Here is a 21266-nt window from a genome sequence, read left to right on the forward strand (position 1 = left end):
CCACTGTGCTACCTAGCTGCCCCACGGATGCTCTCTCCCTCCCTTCTTCTTCTCTCTCTCTCTCTCCCCACTAAATTATAAAGATTTTATTTATCAATTACATGTAATAAAAATTTCCACATAAGTTTTCTAACATGATATGATCCAAATTGTCTCCCTCCCTCCCTTTCCTCCCCCCTCCTAGAACTGGTGAATAATCTGATCTAGGTTATATATGTATTATCCACAGATCCTCTCTTAAACTGTCCTTTTCCAACTATTTCCTCATCTTTCTCTCTTCTCTCTCTTCTGTTCTGCCTATAATCTCCACTCCTTTTATTCCCTGTGAGAATATCTTATGTTCAAAGAAAGGGCTTCCTACAGCTTTCTTGGATGTAGAAATCTGTCTCCAGATGAGTAAACCCAAAGCAAAGGCTGTCTTGGGGCAAAGGGACGGTGGAGTTCTAACCCTAGACCACAACATTCACCTATTCCTCTCTACTCAGAGGAGATTATTCCGGAGAGATGACTTAATGCAACATAAACTTGGATTTAAAAAGCCCTTTTGGGAAAATATAACAAGGGTCCTTGTTAATATTCTTTTTTTTAATAGAATAAATGTTTCATAGAAATAGTTCCCTCTCCAGGGATGTCTTTTTCCCAGCATGTGCCACACACGACAAGTATTCTCTCAAGCCAAACATCTCAGTGAATAGCAAACCAAACATCCCACTTTGAACCCAGGAGCAGACAGTGATAGGAAAGGACAGGACAGGATAGGACAGGATGCAGTTCCCCCTGCCTTCATTGGGAGAATTAAAAGGCCACATTTGTGGTTGGTGGCTGGCTCCCACCAGGGAAGGAAGCCACAGTGGGGCCTTCCATCCCAGCCCAGCTCAGTTCAGTTCATAGAAGCTCTGTGACTGTGGCTCTGAGCCTTCTAAGATCTCCTGGAACTGAGAGACCACCCGCCCAAAGTGGGACCCTTCCCAGAACACTTTGCCACATTGGGTGCAGCAGTAGAAATGAGACAGGTTTGTTTTCTCCAGCACACCGAGAGGGATGGTTCTGATCTGCAGGGTGGTCCCGTTTTTCAGGGTGAGGGAATCTGCATTGAGGTCTGAATCTCCCAGCCATCGGCAGTTGGGGTTATAGGCACAGCCAGGGAGTTGCTTGGTTTCTGATAAGGCTGGAGTCTCTGCCTTGGGGTACAGTTCCCATTCCTCTTCAGGGCTCTTTGGACAGCCTGTGAAAACAACACAAAAAATAAACAAACCCAGGAAGCTACTCATATCCAAATGGCTCCATCCTCAACTTCTGGATTACTTACTACTAACTATTACTGTTACCTCCAGTTGCTCCCCTCCTTTTCTACTCTATTTTTCACATGTATGCTACCAAAATAATCTTCCTAATGCATGCAGGGCAGATTAGGTGATTCTCTTGCTCAAAAAACCCACACTGTTTCCCCCTATTACCTGAAGGGTTAACTATAAAGTCCTTAGCCTGGCATTTAAGGCTCTCCTTTGCCCCCAGATTTGGCTGTAAATTTACGGCCTTTTTTTACTCTATTGCCCTGGACAACCTCATCTATGTGGCTGTTCTGGGTGCTCTTCCCTCCACCTTCCATTTCTGGACATTTATGCAGGCTCTCTGTGCCTCCTAACTAGAATATGCTCCTCCTCATCTCTGCCTGTTGAAAACCTTTTTCTTCAAGGCTCTGCTCAGGTAGCAACTCCTTCAGGAAACCCTCCGGATCCCCCTCTCTCTTCAAATCTTCCCAGGGCATTTTGTCTAACTGCTATTATTCTCATTTGTGTATACATCATATCTTTCTGAGATTAATCAATGGAACATTCGCTAAGGCCTTGTCCTTCTGCAGGCACTGGGTTATGAGCTGGAGATAGGAAGAAACCAGTGCCTGTCCTCGCTGAATTTCCAATGTGTGTATGAAATAGCTACAGACGAGACAGAGCGCATATAGGTGAATTTAGAGGGAAAGACTAGCAGCTGTGGGACTGGGAAAGACCGCCTTATTTTGCCTGTCCTATCATATCTGTGGATGTGTAAGCTCCCTTTTTTTTAACCCTTTCTTTCTATCTTAGAATCACTATGTGTTGGTTCTAAGGCAGAAGAGTGGTAAAGGCTAAACAATGGGGGTTAAATGACTTGCCAGGGTCACTCAGCTAGGAGAATAAGAAGTACCTCTTATGAAAGCAGTATTTGCCCTAAGCCTCAAAGGAAGCCAGAGATGACAGGAGGCAGTGATGAGGAGGGAGAGGAACAGGGAGACAGTCAGATCAAAGACAAAGACAGACAGAAGGAGCAGCAAGAAGGGCTCCACTACAATTTATGTGGCAGGGAGTCGTGTGGGGAAGAAACCAGCAAGGTAGGAAAGGAGCAGGTTATGGCAAACTTTAGATGATGAAGAAAAAGCTTTTACATTTGATCTTTGGGGAAACCACTGGAGTAGGGGAGTGATGGGGCCAGGCCTATGCTTGAGGGAAATCCCTGTGACAGATGTGAGGAGGATGAATTGGGGTGGTCAGGGACAAGAGGCACAGAGGCCATTTAAAAGGCTATTTCAGTACTTGGATATGGGGTCAAGAATGTGAAGAGTTGAAGATGATGGCAAGGCTGCAAACTCTGTTGACTAGCATGGTGGTATCAATGACAGTAAAAGGGTTCTTCATCTTTGTGCTGGAGCACAGTGCCTGGCACAAAACGGGTTCTAGATAATATCTGTACAATTGAACTGAATGAGAGGGGAGAGGGAATCTCAGTGGGGAAGAGCATCTCTAACAGATGGATGTTGGGACAACAGAAAGGACACACTGTGGATTCAGAGGATTTGGGTTCAAATTTCTCCTCTGATGCTTACTCCCAGTGTGACATTGGGGAAATGACTTCACCTTCTTAGGCCTCAGCTTCCTCATCTGTAAAATCAGGGTGTTGGACTAGATGGCCTCCCTTCCAGCATTAGTGCAATAATTCTCTGCGGCTCCTCTCATCCTCTTTGGGCAGTGGTATTCATAAGGTTACTAACCCTCTTATTCTTCACTCCAGATATCTATTTAGCCTGCATATGTGAACTCACATGGTGTTAATACTTCTAGGCCTATATGCACTTATTTGCTTATCATTTTTATAGTTCAGTTTCTATTCAGGCAACCCCGTCCTAGCCTTGTGTTACTATTATTAGACTGTCATAAACGCAGGTGCCTGGCCCAGTTTTAATCTGATTGTAGCTGCTTCATGATGAGTCCTTTTAGAGAATGAAAGAGGTCAAGGTAGTTATGGAAAGTGCAGAATGAAGGCTGTCAAGGCTTTCCCCTTAGATCTTCCACCTCTCAAAGCCACTTAGAAGGCTCCATGAAGGAAAGTTAAAAGAAAATCATGGGGCAGCTGGGTAGCTCAGTGGATTGAGAGTCAGGCCTAGAGACTGGAGGTCCTAGGATCAAATCTGGCCTCAGCCACTTCCCAGCTGTGTGACCCTGGGCAAGTCACTTGGCCCCCATTGCCCACCCTTACCACTCTTCCACCTAGGAGCTAATGCACGGAAGTTAAGGGTTTTAAAAAAAAAAAAAGAAAATCAGTAAAGACCATTATCAAAATACAAAATTTAGCATTTTTCTCAGGAATGTTTGTAGCCCATGGGAATTCAGGACAAGCTAATGCTACAATCTTCTCGCTTCTTAACCTGAGACCAACTAGCTAGGGCCATGGAAGGAATCTTGAGAGCGATGTCAATATAGTCTGTTTCCTCTGTTATCCTCTGTATTTTATGTATTTACAAGCTTTGTCCTAAGAAGGGACCCAAAGGCTTCACCGGAATGTCACAGGAGTCCATGACATTAAAAAAAAAAAAAAGGCAAATTAGACTTGGCTATTGGTTCCAAGTAGGCAAAAAAGGCAAAGACGCCCAAATTGGGCCTGCCAAGTCTGGAGAAGTTTCTTTCAACCAGGACAGACCCAAGACTGACTCCATGCAGCTTACAAAATCTTTCCCTTTCCCCTCCAGCGGGCCTTATCCTAAACCATAAACCTAGGAGCGGGGCAAGCCACAGGAGTGCTATTCCCTGGGCTGGGTGAGGGCAGGAGATGCCGGTGGACACCGGGCACAGCTTCCAGCTTCGAGTCCTGAAGCACCAGGTTCCCAGTCCAGAACCATCCCATGGGAATGGAGAGAGGCAGCCATGGGAATCAGACCCAGGGCCCAACCCTCCTGTCTGGGCCTCCTGCAGACCGCGGGGGTTTAGAACAATGACAGTGAGCAGAGCCGGGCCTGAAGAGTTAACCTTTCCTGGGATGCTTTTGGGGCCAGGGCTCTTTCTGGAAGTGACGGTTTTCACCCCCTGCACCGAGTGAGTGCCTGTGTTCTGGGCCTTAGAGCTTCCAGGAATGCTTGGTATGCTCCTCTCTTTACACAGGGGCTCCCCATTCTCTTCGGTCTGTCCTGGCGATTCCTAATCTGAAAGGAGGGAAGCTACTTCACAGGACTTCCCCTGCGTCTCCATCTGGGATTCCTCATCCAACCCCCCCAGAAAAGCCCACAACATGGGAGGTTCCAATCCTTTCCTAACACTGCCTGCCTGGATGGGGCTGTTCCCAGCTCCCTGCTCCGTCCCTCCCCTCCCCTGCCCGGTTCTCTCTCCTTTGCCTTGTCTCTTCCCCTCTTTCCCAGCCTCCTCTCCTCAGGGCTCTGGCTCTGGCCCGGCTCAGGCTGCTCCCCGTTAGGACCTGCCTCTTCCCCTCTCTCACTGCCATTGCAGCCAGCCCTCACAGCCTGAAGGGAAGGCCAGCTCTTTGCCTTTCACTCCCAGCCCCCTTTAATTGTATGCTTCAAAGGGGAGAAAATGCAACATCACTTCAAAGTAACCATTTTTCAATGGGAGCTTGTAAAACTTTTTCCCTCCTAGGACGGGATCCTTTTGAAAGGCTTTTGAAGACACCCGCCCCCTGGTCCCAGCGGTTTGAAAAGGCCACAAGGAGCCTAAGAGCAGGGTGCCAACTAGACAAACAAGCTTACAGGGAACACAAAAGTTGCTGTGAAAAGGTCATCAGTTCCTCAGGGCCCAGCCCCAGAGGGCTTTTTAAGTGGGGGACAACGATGGGGATGGAGGGAGGAAGGGGGAGGAGAGGAAGCTGCCTTATCTAGGGGAGAGAGGGGAAGGGCCCAGAGCCCCTGAACTAGCACAGTGGGGCCTTGTGGGGAGTCAGGGCAAGGTGACCTGGGGTGCCTGGAATGTGGGCACAGGAAAGGGCACCCACCCAGCCTAGAGGGCAAACTGGCACTTAGGCCAGCTCTGCAGCCCTCTCCTCTTCACTTCCCTCCCACATTCACACACTCCATCAGTCTCCTTTACACACCTTCAGTCTCCTTTCTCACACTCAGACCTGCTGCTGAAAATGCACCACGAAATGCTGTACCACAGTCAAGGGATGGAATGGTGGAACCAAGGAGAGAGGGGAAGAAGAAGTGGGGAGATGGTTGCGTGACCTCCTGGACATGAAAGCTGGGGGCCTCCACCTGCACCTGCATGGAGGCCCCTGGAAGTGGAGGTCAGAAGAACCCACAAGTCCCTGAGAAGCACCTGAGGGGGCCTGGTTACCGCTGGAGCAAAGATTTGTCACTCCACCAAAATAAAACAAACCCACATTTAGTTCCCCGATTAATTGGAAGAGGCTGGTTTAAAAAAATTATTTTCCCCAGCCTTACAAAATGCCCTGTCCCAATTCCTGAGAGGGCCTGGTTCCCCAGACATGGGGTTCCCGGAGGAGAGGCCCCCTCAGGCCACATTTGTCTGCCTTCCTGCTCCCCACCTGACTAGCTCCTGAAGGGAAAGTATGTGTGGGACAGACTCTGTGACTATGACCCCAGGAATTCCTTGGAACTGAGGCTGGGAAGCAACAGAGTGGGAAGCAAGGTGTGTAAAGGAAGGGAAGGTCCTCCACCTTCCAGTCAAAATAAGAGCTAAGATGAGGTAGTATCTACACCCCATCTGGAGCTCCCCCCATGTACTTTTACTGGCAACAGAAGCAGCCTCTGAGACCCCAGGTTGAAAGGACAAACAAGACTATATGGTATAAAACACTGTCAAACCATAACATTTTTTAGAAATGTTTAGAAAAATTTAGAAATTTTAGAATATGCTTTAGAAATGTTGGGGATCTCACACCCTTTGGCTCTCCAAAATCCTCCCCAGCCTTTTAGGCCTAATCCAAGACTCACTTCCTCTAAGAATCCTTTGCAGACTGACCCAGGAGACCCCCATCTCTTCTTCCCCTGAAAATTCATTTCAGCCCCAGACAGGACCCGGACTGCCAAGGGATCCTGTGTTATTTGGTGTGTATTGTGTAGGGGAAAGAGTACGGAGAGCAGCATCAAATTCACCCTAGACCCAGGGAAAGCTTTAAGCTATTGCTCCTGCCACTTGGCTCTAGTTTCTTTTCTACCTTTATTATAATTTTGTTAATTTATAAAATTGTACCTTCCTGATACCTAGGCCTGAGGGCCCAAGTGTGGCATTTAATAAGAATGGACTTCAAAAGGTCCCAGGCAGAACAGCTCATATTAAAAGGGTTGGATATAAAGAGGAGGATTTTGTACTGTGCCCCGGAGGGGTGGGTGAGGAGGGGCGTCAACTAGACAAATGAGCCTCTGGGGACCTAGTCTTCCCCTAAAAGGTCAGCTCAGGGGTCAGCTTCCTCCCCAGGGAGTGCCCTCTTCTGCCTCAATTTTCTCTGTAATATACATATTTGGTTGTATCTCTGCAATAGAAGACAAATTCCTTGAGGGCACAAGGACTATTCTAACATCTCCCACAAACTAATAAAAAAAAAGTTGAACTGAGAAGGATATTAGCTTTGAGCTGGTTGATTTAGTTAGGAAGAGATGCTGAGAAGACAGGCGCCTGGGTGCGGTTCCCCATCCAGGCCCTCAGAGCTCTCCTCGCTGGAGGTGGTAGGATATAATGAAAAGAAGAGTAATAAGAATAAGGATGGTTTAATACATTATCTTGGTTGATCCTCACAACTATTCTCATTTCACAGACAAGGGAAATAAAGTGAGAGCCTGGGGCCCAGTGCCCTAGCCATCCTCTGATACTAGTCAGGGCCAAGGACTGAGCCTGGATTCCGTCCAGAGGCTGCCTCCGTCTCCTGGGCCAGAAACCAGAAACCTACTAGCCACTAGCCACAGAGCCAGGCTGACCTGGGACGCTAACCCCACCGGCCTTCTGAACAATGTTGGTGAATTCCTAGAGGAGAGACTTCATGAGGCAGCTAGAGCCACCTCTACAGATAATGAAACTAAGGCTTGGAGGTGGGCAGGTGGGTAGGAAGATTTGCCTAAGGTCAGACGGGGTGTATGATGGAGATGTAAGAAGGGAACTCAAATGTTAAGACTCCAAACTTATCACTCTTTCCACTGTATTGTAAATGGCTCTGTGGAGCTTCTTACCATGGTAAAAGCCACACCATTTCCTGCTGCTGGGAGAGGGAAGTACCCTTTCCACATGGGGAAGTTGCATACTGTTATTCTTGTGATGTCTCACACCCTGTGTAGGCACACTCTATCCCATGGAAAGTAGGACCCTAATGCTTGCTTTGGCTGCCTTGAACCTGCTAAGGCATGTGGCTAAGACCTGGAGCACCTGGGCAGGGGGGGCAAGCCAAGGAAGGAGGAACTATCTCCATAATTCTCCCAGGATTCTGTCAGGCCCACACGTCGCAAAGTGGCCCAGCAGGGACTTGACCTACTTGGGTGATCCCTGAGTAGCAGAACCTGGACTCTAAAAGACTGCATAGGTTGGAAAACACACCTAAGGAACATTCTTGGGGCTCAAAGGTCTCTGGGAAACATGTTCTTGGTTTGAGATCTGATGATAAGGAAAGTTACAAGGCTGAGAAATTGTCCTGGCTACAGGGAGGCAGGGAAGGTGGCTGCTATCTGTCACTGATACTCCAGATAAGACAAGGAGGACAAAGGAGCAAGATTGTGCAATACTGGCTGCGGAGAAGAGAAGAAAGGGGCAGGCGGCATCTCTCAGCAGTTTCCAGCTTGGGCCGAGGGCAGGATTGGGTAGGGCAGGGAAGACTTGGGTGGGCAGGTAGTATACTTAAAATGGGAAGGCCAGTCTGAGATAGCAAAAAGTTCAAACGATCACAGAGTATTTGTGAAGAAATCATTTTGGAATTTCCAATTACATCCTGTAACACAAAATTAAAAAGCAGCAACCATTTGCTTTAATAGCTCTTTCTACATGCACATGGGTGCTGCTAAAATGATTTAAACATTTGAAAACAGGTCAGCAAGGAAGAGAAGTTAATTCGGTTGAACTCCAACAGAAAAGAAGGCCAAAGACTTGGTCAAACAGCTTTGAGGCTCGAAATCCGTCTCATTTCTACTTGACAACATTTATTAAATACTTACTATGCTCAAGGAACTGGAGACAGTAAGATTAAAAATGAAAGCCCACCTCAAATAGTTTATGTGGCATTTTCTCCCTTGCTGAGACTGCTTGTGGTGAACTCAAGAACTCAGGAGAAACCAGGATTTCACTGCAGAAGTGGCCCCTGGTGCTGCCAATGTAGTAGGATGGTGTGCCAGGGAGATGAAAGGGGCAGGGGAGGGTCACTGGTACAGCAGGGAAGCTGATCATCTGGGTTTATCAGTACCTTCCTTTCTGGGCATCTTTGTACTCTAGCTGAACCCCTCTTGACAAGGAAGGGAAACTAGTCCTGTGTGTTCCTGGGGCTTATCTTGCATGTCTGTGACCAGCTAGAAAGCTGCTCTAGAGTCCCCGGCCAGAGAAGGAGTCTGGGAAATTGGAATGTGCCCATCTAGTGCCCCAGGCTCAGAGCACTACCTACTTGTCCCTGGGTTTCTATCAGGACCCTCATCATCAGGGTGTGCCTGTGGCAAGGTAGCCAAGGGCCCTGTCAACATTTTCTCCCCATCAATTGTTTCACTATTAATTAGCAGAGCAAACTTTTTTTCTCTCTCCTATATTGCAAACACAAACTTTTCTACATTATAAATATTAACTTCAACCAGGAGTCTGAATTAATGAGGTTTTGCCTTTCTTAACTTCTCCTTTTCATTCCTTCTGAATATTGTATACTACCTATTTAAAATGCTCTTTCCTTTCAGCCTAGACTACTGCAAGAATATCCTGTCTCGTATTACAGATTGTAGGCTCTTCCTTTCTATATTTTCTACTTCCACATCTTTGATTCTTTCTATATAATGCTGTCAGATTTCTCTCATGATAGAGGCTACAGAGTCGGGCTTGGCTCCAAGTCCTTTCTCAGACATTTATTAGTGGTGTGACCATGGGCACATCCCTATCTTATTTGAACTTCAATTTCCCCGTTTGCAAAATGAGGCGATAATAATATTTGTATCTCTGAGTCCCCATGAGGCTGGAGGATAACGGATATAAAGTGTTTTACAAACTTTAAAATGCTATGTAAATATCCCTCATTGCAATTATTATCATCGTCACATCCTTTCACTGTTCAGAAACCTTCTACGGCTCCCCAATACCTAATAATAATCCCTTGTATTTTTAGAATGCTTTATAGTTATCAAATGCTTTAACATCCATCATTTCATTTGACCCTTAGAAGAAAGGACAAGTATTATCATTTCTTTTTTTTTAAAATGTTAATCTTTATCTTCTGCCTTAGAATCAGTACTGTATATTAGTTTTAAGGCAGAACAACTGTAAGGGCTAGGCAATGGGGGTTAAGTGACTTTCCCAGGGTCATACAAGTAGGAAGTATCTAAAGCCAGATTTGATCTTGGTCTTCAGGCCTGGTTCTCTATTCACTGAGCTACCTAACTGCCCTCATTTCTTTTTTCACATGAGGAAATTGAGGTTCAGGGGGAAGTGACTTGCCAGAAGTCTTTCATTTTTCTTTTATAAAGTGCTTCAGGGCCTCTACCCTGCCTCAGACTCTGGGTGGTGGTATTTACAGGCTATACTGTGGAGGCTAGGCAGTCAAGTCCACTAAGGGAGGATGCTGTCTTTGGTTTCTGCCTCTCCTCTATTTCCTCTAGCAAACAGACTGATTTCATGGATTCGGGGCCTAAAGGAGGCTAAATGCCAAGGAGCAGGTAGAGGGCCTAGGAGAAGCAAGGAGAAGAGAGCCAAGGGGAGCAGATTCCCAGAAGTTCCTGTCTTCCCAGTTCTGGGTTGAGACAAACCCTAACCACAAGTTAGAACTTGCTGTCCTATGAGCCTTGCTGCAAATTAAACTGCCATCCTTGGGAGCCAAACCAGTAAATATACTGACTGACTGGAGGTAACCTGGGCAGACTTTTTCTAGTTTTAAAGTGGTTTGTGGGCTAAACTCCTGCAGAGACCCATCAGTGCTGGGCTGTTAGGGGAAGAGAGGGAGGGAAGTGACACCTCCCCAAGACAACCACCAGGAGAAAGGGGTGTCTGCCCTAGTTCCCAACTCTCTGCACTGAGGAAGCCTGTGTGGAGCAGAGAAGAAATGAGTGGCCCAAAGACTGGTGCCAGGGGGGAATGTTCTGTCAGGCTATGCCCAATGCCTAGCCACAAGGGGGGTGAATGACTTCTCTTTTTACCTAGGATCATAGAGTACATACACTATGTTTAAAATTATTTTGTATCTATAGGCATAGATATAGAGATATATCCATATCTGTCTAGCTATCTCGAAATGTTTTGCAAACCATAAAGCGCTACATCAATGTCAGTTACAATTTTTTTACATGATTTTTGCACAGGATATATAATAATTTGTATAGTGAAGTCATAATACCCCAGAGCTGAACAGTTTTAGGCTTAGAAGTTTTAGGCTTCCCTAGAGATGGAAGAATGAATGAATGAAAGCAAAGTGGCTAATGATAGAGGCCACACAACACAAAAGCTCCTAGATACTGACAAGGAGTGTCAGGGCTGCCCAGCTAGGACCGTGAGGACAAAAGCCTCATCCCGGTACCAGCCTGCTCACAGGGGATGGTGACAAACATCAGGGGGTGTGACCTATGCCCTTCTGACAGCCTGGAGAATGCCCATAGCTCACTTCCCATGAATCCACTCCAGTCCTATTATTAACTGACAAAGAGTTTCTGGTAGGAGCTAGAAGGAGGATTGAAAACTGGCTGGAGAGGAGACTTTGGTGGCCTTGGCTGGGGGTGAAGGGGATAATTTAGGTTGAGCAGAGGCTGGGAGGAGGCAGCTGTTAGCTAACCCCTTCCTATGTCCTTGCCTGGCCCTACTTTCATCCCTAATCAGTCACCTGCCAGGGTAGCCAAGAGATCACAGATTTAGAGCTGGAACAGGCCTTAGAAGTTATCTAGTTCAACTCTCTAATTTTTTAGATAAGAAAATTAAGGTCTTGAGAGGTTAAGTGACTGCCCCAAAGCCATAAATATAAGTTATAGAGCTGAGAATAAGGATTTGAACTCAAGTCCTGATTCTAAACTTAGCACTCTTTCTACTCTACCTAATTCTTTCTATAGTCCCTGCCTGAGTTTCAGTTTGGCTGAAACTCTGTATTCAATAGGCAGGCATAAGCCTAACCCCAAGCCCAGGCCCAAGACAGCCCTAGGGAGAAGAGGATGGGAAGGAGGGGTGGGAGTGATGGTGGGGGTTTCCTCCCTCCCAGCAGGTCTCCCTTCTCTTCCTCTTTTGTCCCATATAGCCCAGCCCAGTCTGAGACTCTCAGGAAAAGACTGGGGACAACTGTGCCAAATGTGAAGAAACAAATGGTCACCCTGGGATTGCTGGAGGGACCCAAATGTTCTTTGTGTAGAAACAGGGCTTGTGGGGTTGTGTGGTTGAGGACTTGGGGGGAAGGAAGAGTACTGAACATTCACCCTTGAATGAACCCAGAATGAGGTGCTGCCATTTTGGATGAATTAAACCTCTCTTCCTCTGTCTATGTGACTGATGAGGTCACAATCAGACCTTCATGGTACATTGAGGCAATTTTTTTTTGTTGCTGTTGCTATGAGTGAAGTTTGGAAAAAGAATCAATCCTGCCTCACCTTGTTCTTCCCCTGAAATTCTGGAGGCAGACTGGGAACTGTGATTCTCCCTGTCTCATCCTTTATGATTACTACTAATCCTTTTTTATTGATTCAATAGTTAATTTGATAATGTGGTAGAGAAGTGGCTCCCAAATCTTCACAGTGAGAGGAGTTAGGAATGGATTTTGATTTTTAACTCCATCAAACAGACTGCTCTGGCTTCCTCCATAAAATGTTATCAATGCACTCCCATTCTCACATTTTACTCTGAGTTTCACTAGTAATATTAATAATAACAGCTGATTCTAATATAATACCTTAAGGTTTGCAGAACACGTTACATGGAAGAGCCCTTGGCAATTTCCAACAGAGCCTAGTTTTCCTTTGCTGCTTATTAATGTGCACTGAGCTACTTTCATCTTATTTCCTAAACATGATAGAATGGAGAGAAGATTGGAGTTGTAGTCAAGGGATTTGGGTTTGAATTCTAACTCTGTCACACAAATACTAACTTGGGTGGCAGATAGCCTTGGGCAAGTCACTTTTCTCTTGGCCTTGATTTCTTCACCTGTTAAATGAGGGAGGACTGAATTATTTCTAAAGTATCTCCTAATTTAAAACCCCAAGATTCTCTGCTCCACCAGCTTCCATGATGGAGCCCCACTCTGCAGGTCTGGGGGCTCAGACACAGAGTTAAGGGCCCTATCTAGAGAAGAAATGCTTCTAGCACTCTTCTAGCCAAGACCTACCTATCTCTTCTTCATCCCCCAGACCCTCATATGGACCACCATGGTGGCAACTCCCTCCCCCAAGTAGAGCTGTCTGGGCTTGAAAAGACTTTCCTAGAGAATTAGCACAAGTCCAAACAGCCAGAGTGGAAAGTGTGCCCCAACCCTGGGAAAGCTCTCAGTGCCCCAGGTGCAAAATGCAAATGAACGATTAGACAACAATTAATTGTCCCTTTAATAACACACCAGCCTAGCCATAAAACAAAGGCACTAGAGCAAGGGTAGGAGGGCAGCCTGCCTAATCTCCTTACCTGGCCTCTTGGTCCCCAATTCCTTGGCAGTCCAGACTTAGTGTTGGAACAGACTGCCAATCCACTGGTGAGAACCTAGGCCACAGCTAGAAACTGCATAATGGGCAGCTGGGGAGAAATATCTCTCTGTCTTTCGACATAGACTCTCACATACTCCAGCGTCCCAGTCCTTGGTCTGGGACAAAATTTGTCTAGAGAACACCTATGAATAAGGCAAAGGTCCTGGTTCCTAGTAATGGGATAGTAACTTCAGTGTTTCCCTTTCTCTGTCTTCTCCCTCTGCCTCCTCCATTTAATTAAAAATCATCAGCTTGGAAGATTTGGGGTTAGAAAGTGAATTATGTAGAATTTCTTTTCCACAGGGGAAGAGGAGTTACATGGTTTCCAGGCAGTTAGGTGAGGTCTCAGATCCTAGTCACTGAAATGGAAATAATTTGGACCTCAAGTCCCTTCCCTCTTAATTCAAATCAGACTCTATCCTAGAGTTTACACTTGTTCTTCTCTAGAAGCGCCTTAAACTAGAAGGACCTGAGGCCTAGAACGTGAGACATTTTAGAGCAGGTGATGATCTTATTTCATACTCCCTGCTCCTCTCTCTAACTAAATCTCTACCTTGAGAAAACACCGCGTGATAAATGCTTTTCTAGTCCCTTTTCATCACCATGGCCTTTCATTTTAGTGTGATCCATTCAGGAGGCATTTATTAAATGGCTACTGTGTGGAAAGGCACTCTGATAGGCATTGGGGAGCTAAGACAAAAATGAAAATTGCAGCTGTCTTTGAGAAGCCTACTTTGTAGAAAGGGAAAACATATTTATAAACAGGTCAGTCGATCCAATGTAATTTGAGGAGGGATAAACTAATAACCAGGGAGATCAGGAAAGGTTCCTTTTAGGAGGTAACAATGGAGTTGAGCTTTGTGGGCAGAAAAAAAGCTAAGAATTGGGGCAGCTAGGTGGCTCAGTGATTTGAGAGCCAGATCTAGAGATGGGAGCTCCTGGTTTCAAATCTCACACCTCCTAGCTGGTGTGACCCTGGGCAAGTCACTTACCCTCTATTGGCTAGTTCTTATGATTCTTCGGCCTTAGAACCAACACACAATATTGATGGAAGGTAAGGATTTTAAAAAAATTAAGAATTTTGAGTGGGGGAAGTAAGGCAGGCATTTCAGTCATGAAAGACAGCCAATAAAATAATAAAGGGAAGGAAGAAGGAGTAAGCAGTGCTGAGCAAGCCTTTTGGCTGTAATAGAGTGCATGAAGGTGAGTAAGGTTGGAGCTAGATTGTGAAGGGTTGCAAGTGTTAGGAGATAGGATGGTATCCTTCAGGAAGAAGGATCTCTTGACCATTTGTGAGCTTCCAGGAAGTGAGTGACATGGTCAACTTGGAGACAAATTATTTTGGTTGATGGGCTGAGTGGGGAGAGACTGGAAGAAGGGAGGGTCCTTTAGGAAGCATCTAAGAACAGGGCCTAAATTTGGTTGGTGGCTGTGTGAGTGGAGAGAAAGACATAGATAGCAAAGATACTGTGGAAGTAGAAACAAGAAAACTTTGCAATTAATTAGATATGGAAGGGGAGAGTCATGACAAAGACAGAAGTCTCTAGGATGACTTTAAGGTTGCAAACCTGGGTAACTGGAAAAATAGTGGTGTCCCAGCAGAAATGGAAATTTGGAGGGCTGGTAGGGTGAAGGGGAGAAGATAAGGAGTTCTGATTTGGACATACTGAGTTTGAAATGCCAACAGGACATTCAGGTAGAGAACCCTATAAGAGTGTTGATATGGGACTAGAATTCAAGAGATTACAACCAAGTATGTAGATTTTAACCAATCCATCAAGGATCATTTATTAAGCACCTATATGTGCCAAGGGGATATAAATATCAAAAAAGGGCAGTTTCTCCCTCTGAGGAGTTTACAATCCCAAGGGGGAAGACAACACACAAAAGAAAGCCAAAAGTGGGAAGTAGAGGTTGGGAAGGTACTTTAGGGATGGTGGAAAAATGAGAGAAGTTCAAAAGTATTAGAAGTCACATACAGATGGTAATTGAACCCAAGAAAGCTAATGAGTTTAGCAAAAAAGAAAAGTCTAGACAAGAGAAAGGCCCAGGACAAAGCCTTGGGGAACACCCTAGGAGTGATAATGGGTGGGAGACAGATGAGAATTCAAGAGACTTGAGGAGGAGCAGTTGGAGAGGTAGGAGGAACAGGGGAGAGCATGTTGTGAAGGCCAAGGAGATGAGAGCATCCAGGAAGAAGTGGGTTGCTGAGAAAATGTTATCATCAGTTTCTGCAATTAGAAGATTTTTGGGGAAAAGAAAGCTACAGTTGAGTAGTGGGGTCAGAAGCTTGCTAGTTGGGGGTTAAGAAATGAGGGAAGATGAGAAAATAAGTGGCTGAGGGTAAACAGCTTTTTTGTAGTAGTTTGGCAGTGAAAGGGAGGATCTAGGATAGCTCAAGGTGATGGTGGGTCAAAGAAGGGTTGTTTTAAGAGCAGGTAGTGACCTATTCATATTTGTAGGCTGAAGAATGAGGTTGTGGATTAGAAAGGGCTGAATTTTCCAGACCTCTTTCTTCCTCCTACCTTCAGCAGAAGAATGCCTCCTAGTTCTCTGAGAAAGTGGAGGCCATTTGCATTGAGCTCACCTTTCTTGACTTTACTTTATCTTAAAGAACTCCTAGCTAAGGTCAATTTCTACATGGACCCTTGATCCAATTCTCCTGTTTTCTCCAGCAGATCATCCCTCAGGCATCATTCCCCCTTTCTCTATCTTTAGTCTCTCCCTGTCTATCAGTTCTTTTCTAGCTACCCACAAAAACATGGCCTAGCCTCCCCCATTCTGTAAAATCCTTTACATGCCCTTACCACCTCAGGATACTACTGCCTTATCTATTAACTCCTTTTGCCAGCCAAACCCTTAGGCTGTGTTCATTGGCTCTACTTACTCTTCTCTGGGGGCAGCCAGATAGCTCAGTGGATAGTCAGGAAGATCTGAATTCTTGTACTGGCTGTGTGACCTTGAGTAAATCACTTAACCTTTGTTTGCCTTAATTTACAGGGGAAGGAAATGGCAAAGCACTCTAGTATTTCTGCCAAGCAAACCCCATGGACAATATGGCCCACAGGGTCATGAAAGGTAGGACATGACTGAACAACACTCTTGTTTAACTGATCAACCTTTGGTGATCTGGTTTCCAATATCACTTAACTGAAACTGCCCTCAACAAAGTTACCAGGGAGCTCTTCCTTGCCATATCCAGTGGTCCTTTCTCAGTCCTCATTTCTGCCTACTGACTTCCCTGGCTTCTTCAAGTCCTGCCTAAAATCCCATCTTCTACATGTTTTTTCTGGGAAAAAAAGAAAAAAAAAAAGAAATTCCCCTAACCCAACTCTAATCCTAATTTCTCCCTTCTGTCTCCAACTTCCAATTCCCCTAACCTTAACCCTAATTTCCCCCATTCTCATCTTTTTTTTTCTGGCTCCCATTCTCCACTATAATGATTGGAGAAAAATGTTCAAATAAATTAATAACATGTAAAAAAAAGTTTTCCTGATCCCCCTTTAATACTAGTGCCTTCCTTCTTCTATCATTCCCAATTTCTCCTTTCTTCCATTTGGGTATAGTTGTTTCCACGCCGACTCTCTCACTAGACTGAGCTCTTTGGGAGTCAGGCTTGCTTTTTGCCTGTCTTCATATCTCCTGTGGTTAGCATGGTGCCTGACATGTAGTTAGCCTTTAATAATTGCTTGTTGATGGACTCTGGGTGAGGAAACTGAGGTTAAGAGGTGCATTGTTGAACTGTTAACGTGTTCTCTGCTTCCCCAAACTTTCCTGGGGCATCTGTATCCAGATCTTTCCTTTTGTCTCTTTGACACTATATCTTAGATATGCTTATTTGTGTACATGTTGAAATCTTTTTTTGGTGCCTTGATTTTCTCATTTGTAAAATGGGCATGAAAATATTTGCACTGGCTTGTAGAGATTTGGGAAAAGCACTTTTTAAACCATATACACCATACTTTCCCAATGAGAAATTGGACAAGTCTTTCTGCCAGGAGGTTTCTCCAGCCCTCATGAAGGTCAATAAACTGGCTGGACTGAGGCTACTGACCATGGCAGCTGTGTGAGGCTGAGGAACTCTGAGGGAGTCTCACATGGACCAGAAGCCCAAATCTGTACCCAGGACCCCATCCAAGGCTCACTGTCTATTCACCTGCATCATCTTCCTCTGACAGGTAACCACTGATCTTCATCAAGTGTCTGATCTTCTCTTTGGAGATCTTCAGGTATTTATCACAGTTACACACCTAAAGAGATCAAGACAGAAAGGTTAGATGTGATTCCAAGTAAAACTTGTGAATGCTGTAGATGGTACACAAATCCACAGGCTGAACCATAGAGTACACCTGCTATTTTGCATTAGCAGGGACTCAGTTTCCTCATCTGTAAAATGAGCTGTCTGAGAAAAATCTATAAGGCTTCTTCCAGCTTTAATAAGCTCTGATTCTAATTGAGATCCTAGATATAGTATCTAAATTACTTCATATATGGTATCTATATAGAGTGTCTATACTACTCTAGCCAGTTAGACTGTTGAATTCTATTCCCTTCCATTCTATGCCTCTTCTGTGCCCACTGTATTACTCTCTTGACTCATTCTCTAGGTTGGTCTCTGTTCACAAAAGCTCCAGCCCCTTCGTGTGCTGGTGCCTGTCCTCCTGGCGCTGCAGCCTCTCTTAAGGGCTCTACAGATTTAGTCACTCCTGGGTGTGGGAGGTCAGTGTATACAGGGCTGAGTCATCCCAGGGGAGCCAGGCACAACGCAATTGGGATAAAAGAGGAGCAAGAAGGAATCGAGAAAGGAGAGAGCCTCTATGTAGAGCACAAACACTGTATCCCCAGGTTCCTCAACGATACCAGGCTGAGCTAGACCATACATGGCATGTGGGTACTGAGGGAACACAGACAGACAGACAGACAGACACACAGAGAGACACACACACACACACACACACACAGAGTTTCTTGATAGTAGGTAGGAGCTGGGCTAGGAGCAGGCAGGGAATTAGCCAAGAGGAGGGACTCATGGAGGGAAATTCCCCACCTAGAGAGGGAAAAAGATGGAGGGAGGGGTGTGATCAGGATGATATGATAGAGGCCTGGAGCGAGCCTTGCCTGTATCATGCTCCTGTAGTTGGAGTTAGCTACTGTGTAGTTCAGAGATGCTGTTGTCTCTCCATGGGCAGGGGGATGATGGGGATTTCACCGGAGGAGAGGCAGCTCCCCAGGGAGTGGGAGCCTGGTGTCTGCCCAGGGTGGGAGGCGGGGAGAGGGGATTGTGGGGCCTCACTTCCCTGACACACCCTTCTCCCACGGGCCCTAAGAATTGCAACATTTGTGATGCTGCTTCATTGTGTGACCATGTAACTCTGTTACTTACTGTTGCAACTGGCCACCTACGCACTCAGGGGCTGTGGCAGTTTTTTTCAGGGGACAGGGAGAAGGGCAGGGGGCTACTGGACTGTCATGTCTGGATTTTGCCTTTTGGTTAGTATTTGAACAAGGACCTGCCCTGCCTGTGTATGTAGGGACCTGAACCAGGCACTAAGTATGTTGGTAGGAAAAATCCTGCATCAGTGCATCAAATTCTAATCCATTTAACATGAGTGTGACTGTAGGGTTCCTAAATACCACTTTCACTAGGTCCCTTCCCCGTTGGGAGCCTAAGCTCCTTAGTATTCTCTGTCCCCCACAGCTGCCAGGCCAAGGGTTCTGTTGGGAAGGCCTCCCCAGGATCCCTTGATTTGCCTGCATACCAGGCTGCCAAGTTTCCTCTGGCCCCTTCCTGTCCTAGTCTAAGAAGCACCAATGGATCTCCCCCTACTGCACTGATCTGTGTATCTCTCCTGTCTGTGGGGTACACTAAAGGGGGAACCTATAGCTGGTGCAGGGGAAGCTGGACCCTCCATGCCCGAGTCCTGCCTCTCACTCCCTCTTTCCCTAAAGGGCTTGTTTTCCCCCCAACCTGTCATGTTAAGATGAGGGGGAAAGGCCCTGAGAAGGAGGTGCTGGCTGATACAATTAACAACAAATTCATGGGAACATTTTCCCTCTTCTTGTTAAGGATGATGACATAAAGCGTTTTTGGTGGGAAAATATTTGAAGGGAGCTGGGAGACACCTCCCAGTCCCACTGCCTGCTGGTTGTAATCTAACCAATGGAGAGTGTGGGATGTTAGTATCTGAATACAAATACAGCGCAGGTGGCTGGGCAGGGGTGGCAGGTGAGAAACATCCCTTGTGTTCCCCGCCTCTGTGCGGGGCTTCACTCTCAAAGAAGGAGCCCAGCAGTAGGGGTAAAGTGCGACCATTTCTTTCTTCCCCCCGTACCCCGGTCATTCCTAGACCTCCTTTCCCTGATGACCTTCCTGGCACTGAAAGAGTTCCCCTGGGCGGAATGAACCACCATTTGAGCATTGTTTTGGGTGGGGAGCCCTGGTGTATAGAGAAGGGAACAGGGAAAGGAGATCAGAACTTCTAGCTCTGCCCTTCCACACGCTGGGCACCTTCACCGCAGGATCCCTCTCTGGTCCTCTATGTTGCAAAGCAGGCCCGGGGGGTGCCCTGGGAGGCCCAGTGCTGCTCTGCTTCAGCCCAGACTCAACACTGGTTTAGGGGACCGAAATCAGGCAAAGAGTGAGAGATCTTTCTGGCGTGTGCCAAGGAAGCATGCTCCTGGGGGAGGAGCCTCTGGTACCAGCTCATCCTGAGTCACCAGGGAGCTCCTAGACGAAATACTCATTGCCCATTCTGAGATGGATTCTGGCTCAGGCATCCCCACCCCTCGGGAATTACAGGTAGTGTTTTTCCCACGGCAGGGCCACTGTTGGCCTGGGAGTGGGAACCAGCTGGCCCAGGGATGTTGGCTAGGGGACTGGGGTCAATCTGGCCTCAGGTGACAGCGCTGTGGGTTTGGACCTGTACCAGTCAACTGGCAGCTGAGACCTCTTTCAAAAGCTTGAAAAGCAAGTTCAGCCCTGCTCAGAGCTTTTCAGTGGCTCTCTTCCTGACTCCCTTTAGACTTTTACACCTTGACCTTGCTTCAGTGGTGGGAAGTAGATTTATCTAGGGAGTGCTGGGCCTGTTATTTCAGCCTTGATGCTCACCTGGAGACTAAGGTGCCTGTTTCTGCCCATTAGTCTGCACACTTAAATTACTGTTCCCTTTGGATGCTAAAGCTAGGAGCATTCCCAATGAGTTCCCAAGGATGTCTCACACTGACAACTTCCATGGGAGACTCCCTACCTCCACTCTCTGCCTCCTGTCTCCCTCCCAGTTGTCTCTCTCTTATTTTCACCATTCTCAATTTAATTTAGCAAATATTTCTAAGTAATCTATTATGTAAAAGGTACTGAGTCACCTCTTCAAGCCTTTGTCTTATGGTCAGAGTGGAAACCGTTGCAAACAAGCAAGGTCACAGATCTCTGTTCCAAAGAAGAAACAAGGAAATATCACTGGTATTTGTAACCAGCACATCCTAAGCCAAAGGACAGTCAAAAGGTTTCTCTTTACCTACCTGAAGTCTAGACTTGCAGGAGTTCAGAAAATGATTGGGAAAGGGTGTAATTTTGAGGGAGAATTCTGTACAACCTTGGAACAAGTACTTAAATCTCCTGTTTTACAAGAGTGGAATCACTGTCTTCTATCTCAGTTAATCTACTGATCAAGCAATCAGTCAGTCAGCATTAAGTGCCCACCATGTGTCAGGCACTGTGCTAACCTGATTAATAATAATAAGAGGGGGCAGCTAGGTAGCTCAGTGGATTGAGAACTAGGCCTAGAGATGGGAAGTCCTGGGTTCAAATATGACTTCAGATACTTCCTAGCTTTGTGATCCTGGGCAAGTCACTTAACCCCTGTTGCCTAATCCTTACTGCTCTTTTGCTTTGGAATCAACACATAGTATTGATTCAAAGATGGAAGGTAAGGGTTTTAAAGAAAAGAACAATAACTCATTTTTCTAAAAACTTTTTAAAAATAAAAGTCTAGTGATATTTATTTTACAGATGAGGAAAATGAGGCCCAAAAAGGGTGACTTGCTTATGGTCACACAGTGGCTCAGTATTATAGCTAGTATTTGAGTCCAGGTCTCCAGACTCCAAATTCAGTGCTTTTCCCACTATACCTTTCAGTAACACCAACCAGCTCTTCTCTAGGAACAATATATCTGAACTCCT

At 46.0% G+C, this 21266-nt stretch overlaps 1 protein-coding gene across 1 annotated transcript in view; it reads right to left on the minus strand.

Annotated features, from left to right (window-relative positions):
• Window positions 1–593: 593 nt before the first annotated feature.
• Window positions 594–21266, minus strand: part of EXD3 (exonuclease 3'-5' domain containing 3) — a 269262-nt gene continuing 248589 nt past the window's right edge. Inside the window, exons 19-20 of the mRNA XM_044659662.1 lie at window positions 17244–17337; window positions 594–1225 (exon numbers count right to left, since the gene is read on the minus strand). Of these exons, the coding sequence (XP_044515597.1) occupies window positions 876–1225; window positions 17244–17337 (444 nt within the window). The 3' untranslated portion in view covers window positions 594–875. The remainder of the gene's footprint in view (window positions 1226–17243; window positions 17338–21266) is intronic.

Source organism: Gracilinanus agilis, chromosome 2, assembly GCF_016433145.1.
Source record: "Gracilinanus agilis isolate LMUSP501 chromosome 2, AgileGrace, whole genome shotgun sequence".
Classification (NCBI taxonomy): domain Eukaryota; kingdom Metazoa; phylum Chordata; class Mammalia; order Didelphimorphia; family Didelphidae; genus Gracilinanus; species Gracilinanus agilis.